This window comes from Petaurus breviceps, unplaced genomic scaffold (assembly GCF_028583685.1).
Source record: "Petaurus breviceps papuanus isolate PSGF00001 unplaced genomic scaffold, PetGlider_PUasm1.0 99, whole genome shotgun sequence".
Classification (NCBI taxonomy): domain Eukaryota; kingdom Metazoa; phylum Chordata; class Mammalia; order Diprotodontia; family Petauridae; genus Petaurus; species Petaurus breviceps.
Genome location: NW_027187465.1, coordinates 9,455,129 through 9,472,549, shown reverse-complemented (window position 1 = coordinate 9,472,549; position 17,421 = coordinate 9,455,129). Strand labels below are relative to the sequence as shown.

General features: G+C 46.0%; 2 protein-coding genes across 2 annotated transcripts in view; one reads left to right on the top strand and one right to left on the bottom strand.

The window, feature by feature from the left end:
• The window catches only part of CORO1C (coronin 1C), a 544,511-nt gene that overhangs the window by 468,922 nt on the left and 58,168 nt on the right, over window positions 1-17,421 (bottom strand). The gene's annotated exons all lie outside the window — the stretch shown is intronic.
• Window positions 1-17,421, top strand: part of ACACB (acetyl-CoA carboxylase beta) — a 120,869-nt gene that overhangs the window by 55,321 nt on the left and 48,127 nt on the right. The window contains exons 12-20 of the mRNA XM_069081877.1: window positions 587-748; window positions 1,224-1,387; window positions 1,911-2,061; window positions 2,312-2,415; window positions 4,401-4,482; window positions 10,079-10,224; window positions 11,208-11,358; window positions 12,754-12,888; window positions 13,876-14,022. Of these exons, the coding sequence (XP_068937978.1) occupies window positions 587-748; window positions 1,224-1,387; window positions 1,911-2,061; window positions 2,312-2,415; window positions 4,401-4,482; window positions 10,079-10,224; window positions 11,208-11,358; window positions 12,754-12,888; window positions 13,876-14,022 (1,242 nt within the window). The remainder of the gene's footprint in view (window positions 1-586; window positions 749-1,223; window positions 1,388-1,910; window positions 2,062-2,311; window positions 2,416-4,400; window positions 4,483-10,078; window positions 10,225-11,207; window positions 11,359-12,753; window positions 12,889-13,875; window positions 14,023-17,421) is intronic.

Genomic DNA, 17,421 nt, shown 5'->3' with positions numbered 1-17,421 from the left:
TGTGGCATTTGTGAAATAGAAACTCCTCTGGGAACAGGATCGGGTCCTAGAGTTTGCTGTGTCCCCCACCCTCATGAGGCTCTGTGTGTGTATTGGGTGGTCAGTGAGCACCGGCTGAATTGTCCGACCTTTACCTAAATTTTGTACGTACCACTTCGGGTTGGCCGGCTTATTGAAGGCAGAGAGTGCCTTCTATTCAGACTTTTCTGTACCTCAGAGAGTCCTTGGCACATCACCCTCCTCCTCCTCCTCACCAATATTCACACGGCCCTCTACAGTTTGCAAGGTGCTCATATGATGGTGATATTGGGAGGGTTTCTCATCCTCCCCTCAGAATTAGGCAGCTGCTATTCTCATCCACAGGAGAGGACATGTGACTTTCCCAAGGTCACACAGCTAAGTTAGTGTCTGAGGAGGGATTTGAACTCAGGGCCTCGTGAATCCAAGTCTCTGTGCCTGTCGGGCAGGGCATGGGGCCGATTTCTGTGGATCCAGAGATGGCTGAGCACCTGAACTGTGGGGCTAACAAGCCGCCCCCCTTTAGAGCGTGTCAGAGGCTAATGTAAAAGCCTTTCTCCACCCACAGATTGCCATGGGGGTACCTCTGAACAGGCTGAAGGACATCCGGATCCTGTATGGAGAGTCACCCTGGGGCGTCACGCCCATTTCCTTCGAAAACCCCATCAGCCCACCCATTCCCAGAGGCCACGTGATTGCTGCCAGGATCACCAGCGAAAACCCGGATGAGGCAAGACGAGGGACTGAAAATGTGGGGAAACTGAGGCCGGGAGAAGGGCCTTTACACTTCCCTTCAGGCTTACAAAGTGCTTTATGGACATGGTCTCATTTCCTTTCTTCTTGTCACAGTCATGAGGGCAGGTGCTGCTGGTAGTATTTCCCTACATTTTATGGAAACTGAGGCTTGGGAGGGCTTAGATACATGCCACTTAACTGTTGCATCTTGGAGGCAGGATCTGAATCTAGGTCTCTCCTGAGGCCAAAGCATCCTTGTGTCTCTGTACACATCAGAGCCTGAGCCCGTGAGAGGGTAGGCCGTCCCCCTGGATGCTGTGAGCATCACGGCACTGGCTGCGCCTTCCAGCCGAAGTAAGGGGCATCTGCTGGTGTCTCTGTTAAATGTCTTACGTGCCCCGGCGGCGGCCCTCCGTGATGACTTTAGGCTTCTGTTCTGACCCATCCCTCTGTTTTCCTTCTGTCTCCAGGGTTTTAAGCCAAGCTCCGGGACCGTCCAGGAGCTGAATTTCCGCAGCAGCAAGAACGTGTGGGGCTACTTCAGCGTGGCAGCAGCTGGGGGCTTACACGAGTTTGCCGATTCCCAGTTTGGGCACTGCTTCTCCTGGGGAGAGAACAGAGAAGAGGCCGTCTCGTGAGTGCCCCCTCCCCAGGCCCTGCTCCCTTCTCCTCGTCCCTCTCTTCCTCCTTCTCCTCCTTTCTTCCTAATCAATGTTCTGTTTTTTGTGGGATACTAGAAAGTAGACACCAGGTGGGAGAGAAGAGGAGAAGACAGGAGCCCATATCTCTGTACATACTCTGTACTCTGTACTGCCCTTCTAGGGCAGCTGGGGGCTCAGTGCGGAGAGTGCTAGACTTGAATCGGGAAGCCCCGAGTTCAAATCCTGCCTCAGACACTTGCTGACTGTGTCTAGGAAGTGACTGTGTCTGTCTGCCTCAGTTGCCTCCTCTGTAAAATGAGGGGGTGGGACTCAGTGGTCCCTGAGGGCCCTTCCAGCTCTAAATCTGTGATCATAAGAGTCTCATCTTCGGAGGTCTCCCAACTTTCACCTGGAGTCGATAATTCTAAGTAGTAGAGTGATGCCCTTGTGTGTGAGAGGCTCGGTGAGCAAATATTACGAGGATCTGTGCTGATCTGGGAAATGTGTGTTTCTAAGGAACATGGTGGTGGCCCTGAAAGAGCTGTCGATCCGGGGAGATTTCAGGACCACAGTGGAGTACCTTGTTAACCTGCTGGAGACCGAGAACTTCCAGAACAACGACATTGACACAGGCTGGCTGGATCACCTGATCGCCGAGAGAGTGCAGGTGAGGGTGCGGGACCCTTCTCTCCCAGTCTCCTGGCATCCTTGAGAGGTGGTGAGCTCCTCGTCCTGGCGGGTCTCCAAGCAGAGATCGACTAGCCATGACTTGTTGAGTAGATTAGGGTGTGTAATTTCCATGGAGGGGCTGGCCTTCTGGCCACCAAGGCCCCTTCTCCTCCAGCTCTGTGATCCTGGGAGCCCTCCCTGCTGAAGAGATGGGCCTCTGGTCATACTGAAAAGTCCTTCTTTCCTAGGCTGAGAAGCCCGACATCATGCTTGGGGTGGTCTGTGGAGCCTTGAATGTAGCAGATGCCCTGTTCAGGACCTGTATGACTGACTTCCTGCATTCACTGGAAAGGTATAGTGTGTGGTCATTACCCGACCTGAATGCCTCCCCTTGCCCAGTGTGTGTGAGTAAGACACATGGCGTGCTGCTGGCGCCTGAATGTGAGCTGCTTAGGCGTTCTCTGGTGCGTGTGAGTATATTTATATGTGTATACATATATGTATATATGGCAGGGTATTTCTCTAGGTGGATAGATTTATATCTATGTATTTAGGTATATATGGCAATGTATTTATATAGCTAGATGGATCTATTTATAGATTTATGTATATATGGCAACATATTTATATAAAACGTATATGTGTGTATACATTTATCTAAGTGTATATGTCAGTGTATATAGATGGATAGATCTATATTGTGTATTTATGGCAATACACACGTGCATTGGTATACAGATATGCACATAGTGCACATATATGTATACACACATGTATGTGCACACACGTTCACAGAAGTGTATATATGGCAATGCCTTTATATAGGTGACAGATTTATATATTTATGTACACGTGGCAATGTATTTCTATACAAATGTATAGAAGTATATTCTTATATAAATTTATACAAAATTATATGAAATATATGCACATAAATGCACAATATAATTTATATATAAATACATCACCATATATATGTGTATATATATGCACACATAAATGTATACACACATATACATACATTTCTTTATAAATACATTGTGATGTGTACATAAATACATAGATGTAAATATATCCGTCCCTCTATAGAAATACGTTGCCATATGTGCATATACATACTTGCATACGTATCTACCTAACTCTAAATAAATACACTGCCTTGGGAGTTATAGAACCAGGGCTTACATCACAGCACTGCTGCTCACTGATCTTTCCCCTTCTCTTGGCCTCAGTTTCCCTCATCTGTAAAATGTCCTGGTTGGAGATGTTCTAGTCCTCTCCATAAAAGGAGGACAGTGGCCTCCACGGCCACTAAGGCCACTCCTAGCTCTCAAGTGTCCCAGCTGGCCCTCTCCTTCCTGGATACCATCTTCTTGAAGGTGGTTTCTTCCCCCTCCTTTGTTTGCATTTGTATCTCTCCCCAAACATGCTGTGTAATTAAGGTTTGTTAAATAATAATAGGGCGAGCTTCTTGGTACTTTGTGGTTTTCAAAGCTCTTCCCTCAGAGTAACTCAGGGAAACTGGAAATACTAGATGACTGCTCCCATTTTACCGGTAAGGAAACTGAGACCCAGAGTGTCTCCGTAAGATGTTCACAGTCACTAGGTTAATCAGTGGTAAAGCTTTGACCCAGGCCTTGGTCTTTGGACTCCCCAGACCTGTGAGTGTTCAAAGATCTCCTGCTTCTCTGGTGCTTCTATGAAAGCCTTGAAGATTGAGTGTATTGGTTGTTTGTGAGAAAAGGCTCTCTATAGTTAAGGCAGAATGGTGCACTTTAGAGACTCGGTATGATGTTGAAGGACTGAGGGTGATTGCTGGGGTCTCAAATAAAGGCAGAGATAAACTTTCTAAATTCTTTTATTTTCTCGGACTGTAATAAATTGATGAGAGCTGGCAGTTGGAACAGATACAAGGGTAACCCGAGCACACAGGATTTTTGGTCTTTTCTATTTCCTTTTAAGCCACCATCAAACAAAAGGCCAGGAAGGCCTGTTTTACCCCTTGGTTATTAGGTCAAAGGTAACCGAGTGATAAGAAAATCAAAGTTCACTGGGTCGGTGCCTTAGAGGGCCAGGTGCTCATTTTCCAGAATATGCTGGCCAGAGGATGCTTACTTAGCAAATGTTTGATAAACTGGGGGGCCCCATAAAGCCTTCCCCCACCCTGGTAATAAGTGCACTCCCCTCCAGGTTCATCAGTCAGAAATCTCAGTGGTGGTATTGCTGATCCCATTAGAACACCGAGGGAATTTTTGCCCAAGACATGGTCCCACATGTTTTGAAGGAGCTGGAAAACCAGCCAAGTGGCGCTTTCTGAAGGGTCTGTCTGTCTTCCAGGGGCCAGGTCCTCCCAGCAGATTCTCTGCTGAACATCGTGGATGTGGAGCTGATCTATGGAGGGGTGAAGTATATCCTCAAGGTAAAGAAAGACAACCTCACTCCCCCAAGGCACCAGGCCAGTATTGGAGTGAATCTGAAAGCTGCAATCTGCCATGGAAGCTGGCCAATGTGAACAGCCAGTGAAAGTCCTTAAAAACCCTTTTTCCAGTCCTTTGGTGTGTGAGAGGTACCATTGCCAAAGCATGGGTCCCTCACATAGCCCAGCCTGTGAGGGAACATTTAGGTGGGCATGGACACATGATGCATCTCTGGCCTAGTTGGGTGGAAGGAGGCTTGACTTCTAGACCCTCCTACCCAACTCATCCAAAATTCACTCTCCTTATCTTTTCCATCAGGAGATTGGACTAAGCATCCTTGTTTTGGTCCATCTCTAAATTTTAGAAACCTCTTCCAGCTGCAGCCTGCCTCCCTGATACTCTTAACTCTCCCTTTTGGGGTTTTATTTTTATTTTTTTTAATCTTTTATTTGTTTATTTTTAGTTTTTCAACATTCATTTCCACAAGGTTTTGAGTTAAAAAAATTTTTCCCCATCTTTCCCCTACTCCCAACCCAAGATGGCGAGCCTACTGAGTACCCCTTTCCCCAATCTGCTGTCTCTTATATCCTCCCCCATTCTCCCTCTAACTTTCTAGTAGGGCAAGATGGATCTCTACACCCCAGTGCCTGTATATCTTATTTCCCAGTTGCATGCAAAATTTTTTTTAACATTTGTTTTTAAAACTTTGATTTCCAGATTCTTTCCTTTCTTCCCTCCTCACCTACCCCCCACTGGGAAGATAAGCAATTCAATATAGGTTGTACATGTATAGTTATGAAAAATGTTTCCTTAATAGTTATATTGTGAAAGACTAGCTATATTTCCCTCCCTCCTATCCCGCCCCCCACTTATTCTGTTTTCTACTTTAACCCTGTCCCTTTTTGAAATTATGTGCTTCTAACTACCCTCTCCCCCAATCTGTTCTCCCTTCTATCATCCCCCCTCTCATCCCCTTCCCCACTACTCTCCTCTAGGGTGAGATACCCTATTTAGTGTGTATTTCATTCCCTCCTCAAGCCAGATTCAATGGGAATAAGATTGACCCATTCCCTTTTGCCTTCCTATTCTTCCCCTCCATTGTAACCATTTTCCCTTGCCTCTTCTATATGAGATAGTTTACCCCATTCTGTCTCTCCTCATCCCCTCTCATTATATTCCTCTCACCTCTTAATTTCACCTTTTAAGTATCATCCCTTCCTGTTAGTTTGGTCCTGTGCCCTCTATCTATGTATACCTGTAAACATATATACACACATTCACATATGTATTCATATGCCCATATACCCTCATATATAGACATATGTATATATTTCTATTCCCTTCAACTACTGAGAAAAGTTTCATAACTTTTTTTGTTTTTCCATGTAGGGATGTAAATAGTTCAACTTTGGTAAGTTCCCTATGATTTCTTCTCCCTGTTTACCTTCTCAGGCTTCTCTTCCTTCCTGTATCTGAATGTCAAATTTTCTATTCAGCTCTGTTTTCATCCAGAATGCTTGAAAGTCCTCCACTTCATTGAATGACCTTATTTTCCTCTGAAACATGATACTCAGTTTTGCTGGGTAGGAGATTCCTGGCTTCAATCCCAGGTCACTCCATCTCCAGAATATCACACTCCGAGTCCTTTGATCCCTTAATGTAGAAGCTGCTAGATCACACGCCATCCTGATAGTGTTTCCACAATATTCAAATTGTTTCTTCTTATCTGCTTGCAATATTCTCTCCCTGAGCTGGGAACTCCGGAAGCTGGCTATTATATTCCTAGGAGTTTTCTTTTTGGGATCTTTTCCAGGAGGCGATTGGTGGATTCTTTCAACCTCTGTTTTGCCCTCTGGTTCTAAAACATCAGGGCAGTTTTCCTTGAGAATTTCTTGAAGGATGATTTCTAGGTTCTTTTTTTGGTCCTGGCCTTCAGGTAGTCCAAAAATCCTCAAACTATCCCTCCTGGATCTATTTTCCAGTTCATGGTTCTTCCAAGGACAAACTTCACATTGCCTTCTATTTTTTCATTTCTTTGGATCTATTTAATAGTATCTTGATTTCTCACAAAGTCATCAGCCTCCACCTGCTCCAATACAATTCTGAAGGAATTATTCTCCTCAGTGAGTCTTTGAAATTCTTTTTCCATCTGGCAAATTTGGCTTTTTAAGGCATTCTTCTCCTCATTGGCCCCTTGGGCCTCCTTTGCCACCTGAGTTAATCTATTTTTCAATGTGTTATTTTCTTCAGTCAGGTTGACTCTCTTTTCATGATTTTCTTGCATCATTCTCATCTCTCTTCCCAATCCTTCCTCCACTTCTCTCACTTGATCTTCAACATCCTTCTTAAGCTCCTCTATGGCCTGTAACCAGTTCATATTTCTGTTGGAAGCTTTTGGTGCAGGAGTTCTGACTTCATTGTCTTCCTCCTGTTCCATGCTTTGATCCTTTTTGTCCCCAAAACAGGAATCTAAGGTTTGATTGCTGTGCTTGCTTTGCTTTCTTGGGTTGCTCATGTTTCCACTTAATTACTTGACTTTTGAGCTCTTTGCCACAGTCGAACTCTGCTTCCAGAGGGGAAAGCTTTGTCCCAAATCGTTGGGGTTTTCACAGCTGCTGGAGCTATTAGGAGGGTGCCATCTCTATGGCCCCCACACACTCTGGCTCACTGGCACACACCTCAGGGCCACCACTCAAGACAGTGATCCAGATCCAAGCAGGTTAAAGCAAGAGCAATTACCCTCTGAATGGTCACTTGGCCCCTCTACGACCTGCAGGCTGGGAGCTCTGAAGCAGCCATGTGGAGGCAGTAGCCATACTTCTGCCACTTCTCACTCCAAGGGCAGAGGCTGAACAGTGCCTCCTCCCCCAGTTCCAACTGAGTTTTACACTGACCTTTTACTTTTTTTGGCATTTATGGGTTGATAATTCTGGAAATCACCACAGCTGCTGGTGATCCACTCTCCCAAAGTCTACTGCAGCCACTGGTCAGGGCCACCCTGGGGCTAAAACCACAGGCTCACGTGGGGCTGTGCTTGGTTCCCAGCATGCTGTGCTGGACCTTCCTGTCTGCCTATTAAGCTGCCTTCAGTGGGAGATGTGTTTCTCTCTGTCACTTTGTGGGTTCTGCAGCTCTGAAATTTGTTTAGAGTCATATTTTATAGGTAATTGGGGTTGTTGTGGGGGGAGCTCACACAGTTTTCCTGCTTCTATGCCACCATCTTGGCTCCTCCCCCTTGGGATCTTTTTCAAGGGGTGATGGGTGAAGTCTTTCCATTTCTATTTTGCCCTCTGGTTCTAGAATATCAGGGCAATTTTCCTTGAGAATCTCTTGAAGGATAATTTCTGGGCTCTTTTTTTGATCATGGCTTTCAAGTAGTCTAATAATTTTTAAATTATCTCTCCTGGATATATTTTCCAGGTCAGTGGTTTTTCCAATGAGATATTTCACATTGCCTTTAATTTTTTATTTGTTTGGTTCTGTTTTATAGTATCTTGATTTCTCATAAAGTCATTAGCTTCCATTTGGCTCCAGTCTAATTTTGAAGAAATTATTCTCTGCAGTGAGTTTTTGAAATTCCTTTTCCATCTGGGCAATTCAGCTTTTAAAGGCATTATTCTCCTCATTAGCTTTTTCAGCCTCTTTTGCCATTTAAGTTAGTCTGTTTTGGGGGGAGGATTTTTTTTGGAGGGGGAAGGGCAGGGCAATTGGGGTTAAGTGACTTGCCCAAGGTCACATGGCTAATAAGTGTTAAGTGTCTGAAGCCAGATTTGAACTCAGGTCCTCCTGACTCCAGGGTTGGTGCTCTATTCACTGTGCCACATAGCTGCCCCTAGTTAGTCTATTTTTTAAGGTATTATTTTCTTCAGTCAGGTTGTTGACTCTCTTTTCATGATTTTCTTGTATCATTCTCATTTCTCTTCCCAGTTTTTCCTCCACTTCTCTTACTTGATTTTGAAAATCCTTCTTGAGCTCATCCATGGCCTATAACCAGTTCATATTTTTCTTGGAAGCTTTTGATGCAGGAATTTTGACTTCATTGACTTCTTCTCATTCCATGTTTTGATCCTTTTTGTCCACAAAAAAGGATTATATGATCTGATAGTGTTTCTTCTGCCTGCTCATCTTGCCAGCCAATTACTTGACTTTTGAGCTCTTTGCATGGTAAAACTCTGCTTCCAGAGTGGCGATAGTAATATCCAAAATCTCTGGGGTTTTTGCAAATGTTGTCAGAGGTCTGAGGAGGGCACCCTCTCTACCACCACTAGCTCTGGCACACTGGTGTTTCTTACCCCAGGACCACACCCAAGGCAGCAACCTAGATCCAAACAGGTCAAAGCAAGAGCGATTACCCTCTGAATGGTCACTTGGTCCCTCTATAATCTGCAGGCCAGGAGCTCTAGAGGCAGCCATGGGGCAGCACTCCACCATCTCTTGCCCCAGGGGCAGGGGCCAGACCACGTTCTTCTATCACCCAGTTCCCACAGAGTTCCCCACTGACCTTTTACTTTCTCTTTGGCGTTTATGGGTTGAGAAGTCTAGAAACCACCACAGCTGCTGGTGATTTCCAGAAGTCCGCTCTGGCTAGTTTGGGCTGCTGGTCAGAGCTGCCCCAGGCCCACATGGCTCACATGGGACTGTGCTCAGCTCCCAGCTCGGTGCTGGCCTGCCAGGCTGCCTTCAGCACGAGATTTGTTTCTCTCTGTCACTTTGTATATTCTGTAGCTCTAAAATTTGTTTAGGGTCATATTTTACGGGTATTGGAGGTGTTTGGTGTGGGAGCTCATTCCAAGTTCCTGCTTATACTCTGCCATCTTGGCTCCACCCCCTGGGGTTTTATTTTTAAAGCAAAGATTTGTACCCTCTTTTGAGGTTCTCCCTGGCTTTTGTGAAGTTCCTGTTAGAGAGGTCAAGCCAGTGAAGGCCTTTGAAACCTTTGCCTTATGAGTATCTCTTGAAAGAAGAAGGGATAGTTTGGCTAGAGAAGAGACAGAGGGATGTTCTGAGTATCTTCAGGCATTTGAAGGATTGACTCATAGAAGGAGGATTAAATTTGCTTCATTTGGCCTTAAGCCCTGGTACAGGTCAGAAGAGATGGTCCCCGAGGCTCCTCCATCCCTGAGATCCTGGGTTCTGGTACTGAGGACGCAGGAGGTCTGGTCTAGAATGAACTGAAACCCAGAATAAGGATGGTGCTGGTTCACAAGCTTGAGGCTGCCCAGTCCCATATCCTCTGTCCTGGGCTCCCTCTCCCCTTACCTCAGTCTGTTGCTGATGTCAACAACAGAGGGTTGGGGCTTCCCAGCCAGGGAGGTTCAGTTATTTTTGGCCATGATAATCTACTAGAACTAACCAAACTTGTACCTCTCTGGACACTAACATCAGGACAGAGTCTGAGGAAATCCCCTTCCCACCGCACTCCTTTTTGAAGGAAGGGGTCAGCACTCAGAGCCAGGCCATGCAGATGAGAAAAGACTGGGAGGTGACCCTGGGGTGCCCCACCAAAACCTCCTTTTTATTAGGTTTCTTAGCTGGCATAGCCCCCAGAAGTTTCCTGGGGGTGGAGGATGGCAGGTGCTGAGAACTCTTTCTCCCCAGGTTGCCCGACAATCTCTGACCATGTTTGTTCTCATCATGAACAACTGTCACATCGAAATAGACGCTCACAGGCTCAATGACGGTGGCTTGCTGCTGTCCTATGCCGGTAACAGCTACACCACGTATATGAAAGAAGAGATTGACAGGTGGGTGCCAGGCCAGAGCCCTGGACACTCCCTCCAGCATGGAGAAGGGGCCTTTCTCTCCCAGGAGTTCAGCTTCAAAAACGTCATGGACACACTTCTTTAGTAGAGGACAGCCCAAGGCCTTTCCTGGGGGAGTGATCAGACCAATGGAGGGGCTTTCCCATGCTGAAACACTGACTCCTGTTTCTTCCTGGGCAAGGGAGGCTCTTTCTCCCCCGATCTTTTAACTTGGTCTCAGGGCAAGCACCCCCCAAATACCAGTTGATCTCACTTTGAACCTCATGGCAGTTGGTGGGACTGTCACTCCATTGAAAGGATCCTGAGGACCAGAAAGGCCTAAGGGACCTCCCACCCTCCTTGATTTCAGAGCCTCTGGCTTCTGGGCCAGGGCGCCCTCCACCATTCCATTCTTCCATTCATTGTCATGGCTTGGCATCCCGAATACTGGGACTGTCCAGATACCCTGCGTCTTGGGCATTTAATGAGCATTAAGAACCCCATCACCCTCTTTGTGCTCAGGGCCCTGCCCAGCTGCCCCATCTCCCACCCAGGCTACAACCTTTGGGAGCCAGCAGTTTCTAGTACTTGTAAGGGAAGGAGAAAATAGCCCCCCATGAACCAGCTGGGGGGTCCCAGAGCCTGTCCAGTCCACAACTGGACTCTCAGGGTTGGGAGGGACCTTAGAAGCCCCCACAGTCCAACCAAGGATCCCATAGCTGCCTCCCAGCCCACTTTGGGGCACCCCTCTTTTTAGGAGGCACCAAGCCTGCAGCTGCCTGTCTGTGACTTATTCCTGATTCTAATCTAGATGTGGCAGGTGCTTTCAGGTCACAGAATTTTCTGGAATTCAGTTTTATTCAGGCTAATGGCAAAGAAAATAACTTACTGGGTAATAATTGTGAGTCAAGAATTTCTTTGGGAAGCTTCCTTGGCTGATCCACAGTCTGGCTGCAAGCCCATTCCCACCCTGTTGTCTCCTACAGTTACCGGATCACCATTGGCAATAAGACATGTGTGTTTGAGAAGGAGAATGATCCCACCATCCTGAGATCTCCCTCTGCAGGAAAGCTGGTCCAGTACCTGGTGGAGGATGGAGGCCATCTGACTGCTGGAAGTACCTATGCAGAAATGGAGGTACTTGCAGTAACCAGGGAGCCCTGCCCCTTGGGGGGGACTGTTCTTGGAGCCTGTGCTCCTTGGTCCCCTGCTTGGGACTCCATGGCTCCAGTGTTGCTCAGAGGGTGGAGGTCACAGATGGGCTCATTGCCCTAGAGTGTCCTGCTGGCTTTGTCATTTCCCAAATATCCACACTAAACAAATTTCCTCAGGTCCTAGAACCAGTCCTCATATGGCATGGTCCTGAGTCCCTATAGTTTGTCTTCTGACTGCTCTCCAATGTCCTGAAGGCTTTCTGAAAGCACATCACTTCCACTGAGTGTAACATTGCAGCCCATGTTCACACTGGTCTTTTTGTCACTTGAGCTTGTGGCCCACCCAGACCCCCAGGTCTGTCTCCAGATGTTTTAAGGATGTGCTTTCAAAAAACAAAATGTGTGTCACTTACCCCTCTAAAGAATTCTCCCTTGTATCAAAGAAGCATCATTAGGCACAGCAAAATTCACACTGATTGCCTCATTCTATCCCCACTGTCTCTGTTCCCCATCTCCTTGGGGCTCACTCCCACACTGTTTGAGAGAGAGAGAGAGAGACAGAGAGAGAGAGAGACAGAGAGACAGAGAGAGAGAGAGAGAGAGAGAGGTGGGTGGATGGATGGATAGAGATAGATAGATAGATAGATAGACAGACAGACAGACAGACAGAACAAGCCTTATTCATAACTTGTTATCACTTGCCAGGCATTATGCTAAGTGCTGGGCATACCAATGAGTAAAGAAGGTGTTCGCTGTCCTCACAGAGCTTACACTTAAATGGGGGAAGCCAACACATAAAAGGGAGCTGGAAAGGGGAGTGTGGGTGTGAGTGCAGCTCGTGCAGGGCTGGTTTGGGTCCAGGTAAAGCAGGAAGTCACCTGTGAGAGCTTGGAGTCCTAGAATGAAACCACTTCCCCATAGTGGCCCTTTGGGTGCTGTCCACCTGGTGCTCTAGACCCTCTCCAGCCTCCACCTTTTCCAGACATGAGTGTTCTTCCCAATATCTTGGATGTTCCTCTGGAGAAAAGATGGTTTGTAAAAATACAGTTTGTCCATGATTTTCAGGAAAAAAACAAACAACTCTCTTCTTAACTTTTTCCTGTATCTGATGACAGTGTTTCCCAAAGAAACATAGTTTGGGGATCTGTTTCACCAAATCTTCATTCTGGCATGTTTGTAGGATTCGTCTGGCTGTTTTTATTCTGGTAATCACAGAAGCAGCAGCAGCCAGGGTATGTGCACTTAGGGCCTCACAGAGATGGCTTTGTGTGTTGATAAGTCTGTCCCATGTCACAGTCCCCAGTTCCAGGGGTCTGTCCCATGCACCATCCAGGTTCTGACATCCCTTTGCTCACTTCTTTATCCCATCATACCCTAGGTGATGAAGATGATCATGACCTTGAACGTGCAGGAAGATGGCCAGGTCTATTACGTGAAGCGGCCAGGAGCCGTGCTCCAAGCTGGCTGTGTGATAGCCAGACTGGAGCTGGACGACCCTTCCAAAGTTCATGCGGTGAGTGATGATGCTGAGGTTATTGGGGGCTTCTAGAGCTGGTGGGACCAGGGCCAGCAATGAGGATCTGGAAGGGGCCTCCTCCTTGACCTTCCCTTTACAGATGAGGAACAGATTCAAGAAGGAAAAGGGCTTGAACTCCCAGGTCATTTGGGTACCGAGTAGCAGGGTCAGAATTTGAACCCAGATTCTGTGACCATAGATTCTGTGTTCTTGGCCTCTCCCTGCCCCAAACATAAAATGTCCCTCACATCTCTGGCAAATGCTCCCTTAGTCTCTGCATGAAAACCTCCAGGGAAGGGAGGAAGCCCATTCCCTCTTGGGGCAAATTAGACTTTCTACATTGCTCCCCCCTTTCCTAAACACCTGTGGTTATTTTGCTTTCTTGAGATAATGCAGACAGAGGTTCCCTGCTCACATCCTCCACTCTCCAAGGGGTGGTAATGGCCACATTGATGGTGCAAGCTGCCTTACTCATCTCTGTGCCATCCCCCCCAGCACAGCCATAAAGCCTGGGGTGCAGGCCCACAGAAAGTGCTGGGTCACCAAACGTTTGCTGAATAAATGGATGAATATGTCATTAAGTCATGGCTAGGCCCTTTGGAGGCATTTGAGCTCTGTCACTGAGTTGTATTAAGACTAAACCTTTTTATAAAAGAGAAGATTTATATGAATTTTTAGTTATTTTCACCCCATTATGTACCCAATTTTAGAGAATCAACTAAGAAATTAAGGGGGGAAGGAGCAAAGTTTATAAAATTTGCCTGTGGTCCTGAGAAATTCAAACTAAAAAAAAATCTTATAAAATCACGGGGATATATACCAGTCCCCTCATTTTACAGAAGAGGAAACTCAGGCTCTGAGGAGAAAGTGACTTACCCAAGGCCAGATGCTAATTAAGGAGGCAGCATGGCATCAGACCCAGGTCTGGGTTCTGTGGGTTAATCCCACCCCCTCCTGACCTTTCCTCCCTCTGCTTCTCACCAGGCCGAGCCGTACACCGGCGACCTCCCTTGCCAGCAAACCTTGCCCATTATAGGAGAGAAGCTGCACCAGGTTTTCCACAACGTCCTGGAGAACTTGACCAACATCATGAATGGCTACTGTTTGCCAGAGCCCATTTTCAGCACTAAGGTGAGCAGAGCCTGCTTTTTGTTGGGGCTCTTAATCTGGTGAAGAGACGAGAAAAAGGTTTATACACACACACACACACACACACACACACACACACACACTGACCCCTAGCCCCTACTTTTACACACCTTTACATACACTTCTACACTTACACACTTGTACACATACTCACACATTCACTTACATACACATGTGCTTACAAGCACATACACATTTGCACACACCCACACATACTTTCACAGAGACTTACACACACACACTGACCCCTGACTCCTACTTTCATACATCTTTACACACACTTCTACACTCTCAGACTTACACATTCACACAACACAATTACACCCACATATACTCACACATATACTTTCACATAAACTCACTCTCACATGCACACTCAAGCACACACAATTTCACACACACAGACTTACAAACATATACTCACACACATTTACACATCCACACATACTCATATTTTCACATATTCACCTCCACACCCTTACATAATATAATTACACATATACACATAAAAACATACACATATTCATACATTCATTTTTGCTTACACACATACACACAATCACACACACTGTCGCACTATTGGAAAGCTCTTTCTTTTGTCTCCTTGACCATTTGGCCTTAATCCACCCGGCGGCCCTGGGACAATTTGAGCCTCCCATTCTCATTATATCATGGCACAGTTAGGTCCAGTTTAAAACATGAGTAGAAATGGGCATGGGGAGGGTAGGTGGCACAGTGAATAGAGCATCAGCCCTGTAGTCAGGAGGACCTGAGTTCAAATCCGGCCTCAGACACTTGACACAGTTACTAGCTGTATGACTTTGGGCAAGTCACTTAACCCCAATTGCCCTCCAAAAAAAAATAGAAAAAAAGAAATGGGCAGGACTCCTGCTAAATTATTCAAAATGGAACCATGACTTGACTATTTAAGACCAGATCATGAAAAGAAGGTAAGGGGAACCAGACCAGGTGCCTCCCACCACTGTGGGCAGGGGCCAACGCAGAACCAAAGAAAGACCACAGAGGCTACTTACAAAAGATAGAGTCAATCATTTCAGTTATTGGAAATTGAAAGGCTTTAACATGACCAAACTTGGTGTATCTAGAAGAGGGAAGTAATATGGATTGAGAGAAAAACCCTTTGTATCAGATGTTTCTGAAAAGAGCGTGACACCCACAACATGTATACAGGCAACTGGCAGAATACAGGACACAAGCCATTCCACAACAGATGTAATAAACAGCTCCCCCTCTCATCTTTCCAGTCTTCCCACACTTTCCTCCCCAGCACACACTGTTTGATCTAGTGACCCTGGCCTCCTCTGGGCTCTTCTACAAACAAGACCTCCCTCCCTCCCTCCCTCCCTCCCTCTGGCCTTCTCTCTGACTGTCCCCTTTACTGTTCTCCTCCACTCTTCCTGATGACCTCCCTTGCTTCCTTTAAGTTCCTACTAAAATCTCTTTTACTGGAAGGCTTCCCCAACCTCTCAATTCTAAACGCCTTCCTTCTGTTAATTATTTCCCATTTCTCCTGTACATAAGTTGCTTTGTATATATCTGCTTGCGTGTTGTCTTCCCCATTCGACTGTAAGCTACTTGAGGGCAAGAGACTGCCTTTTGCCTTTTTTGTATCTCCAGTGCCCAGTACATAGTAGGTGCTTAATAAATAATTATTGATTGATAACCAGACCAGTTGGACCAATTCATAGCTCCCCCAGTAGCATATTTGCTACTATCCTTCCACAGCTTGACATTGATTATTTCTGTCTTAAACCATCTTTGCTAATTTGATGAGTGTACATTGTTTTCATTTATATTTCTCTTGAGAGGGGTGGCTAGGTGGCACAGTGAATAGAGCACTGGCCCTGGAGTCAGGAGGACCTGAGTTCAAATCCAGCCTCAGACACTTAACACAAAGCTAGCCGCGTGACCTTGGGCAAGTCACTTAACCCCAAATTGCCTTCCCTTCCCCCTCCAAAAAAACAATATATATATATATATATATATATATATATATTTTTTTTTTTATCTTGAGAGTTCTTTGTAGCATTTTATATGGTTATCAAGACTTTGCTTCTCTCCTAATTTAAAACTACTCAGATTCCCTTGACCACTAATCTATTGGGGTGGGTTGGGGGGGGCATGGCATGGCTATTATCATAGATTTATGTCCGTTTCCTATATATCTTGGGATATCCAACTTCCTTCAGAGATATTTGATGCAAAGATTTTTTCCCATGTGACAATTTCTCTTCTTACTCTAATTGTGTCGATCTTTATTAATGCAAAAGCTTTTAATTTTTACTTAATTGAAATTGGTCACATCATCTATTCTAACTGACATCTCGTTTTATCAGTTGTGAGACAAATGTCCAGGAATCCATATGTGTATGTGCATGTATATGTATGTATATACGTATGTGTATACGTGTGCTGTATATTACATTCATTTTTCTATTGATGAATAATGCATTCTAATCATCAATACCAAGTTCAAAAAGCACTCTAATCAACTTTATTCACATAACATTAGGCAATTATAGGTCTCCTGCCAGTCCTAGATCGGTGGTGGTCAGAGCAGTGAGAATCCTAGTACCTGTTGAGATGTCTTCTAGAACATGGTGGGCGTACTCAGGATTTTGTTGTTTCTGAATTGTTTCAGTCATGTCTGACTCTTCGTGGCCCCATTTGGGATGTTCTTGGCAGAGGTATTAGAGTGGTTTGCCATTTCTTTCTCCAGTTCATTTTACAGATGTGGAAACTGAGGCAAACAGGTAGAAGTAATTTGCCCAGGATCACCCAGGTAGTAAGTGTCTGAGGTTGGATTTGAACTCTGGTCCTCCTAACTCCAGGTCTGGTGCTCTATGCCCTAGGGCATCACCTAGCAGCCACATGTAGTCAGGGCGCACATAATTCTAACTCTAGGCTTATGGCTTCACTCTCAGCAGTTTGCCCAGAGGATGTACTTCCCAGAGTCCAGGGGACCCAAACGCTGCCCAGATTTGGACCACAGAGCGAGAAATTGTAGGGAGTCAGGCCTTGTTGTCTTTCTGGTTCATATGTCTCTGGCTGGCTGGCAGTATGCATGATGTTGAGATGGTTTCTGAAAGGTCCTTCCACTCTAAGGGCCCTTTCAGTTGTGTGAGTTCCCAGAACTTGTGCTGCCTTCCCCTCCTTCAGCAAACAGAAGTCCATCCTGGACTCTAGCCATAGATTTTAGTCACCAGGCTAGCAAAAGCATCTTGTTTAGTCTGACCCGTAAGACCCCACCAGCCCAGTGGGAACCCGATTGAGAGCTCCTTCCTGAGGTGGCATGTTTCATCCTGTCCTAGGCTCTGTGAAAGGGAGCACAGGATGTTGTCCTTACCCTCAGGTAGCAAG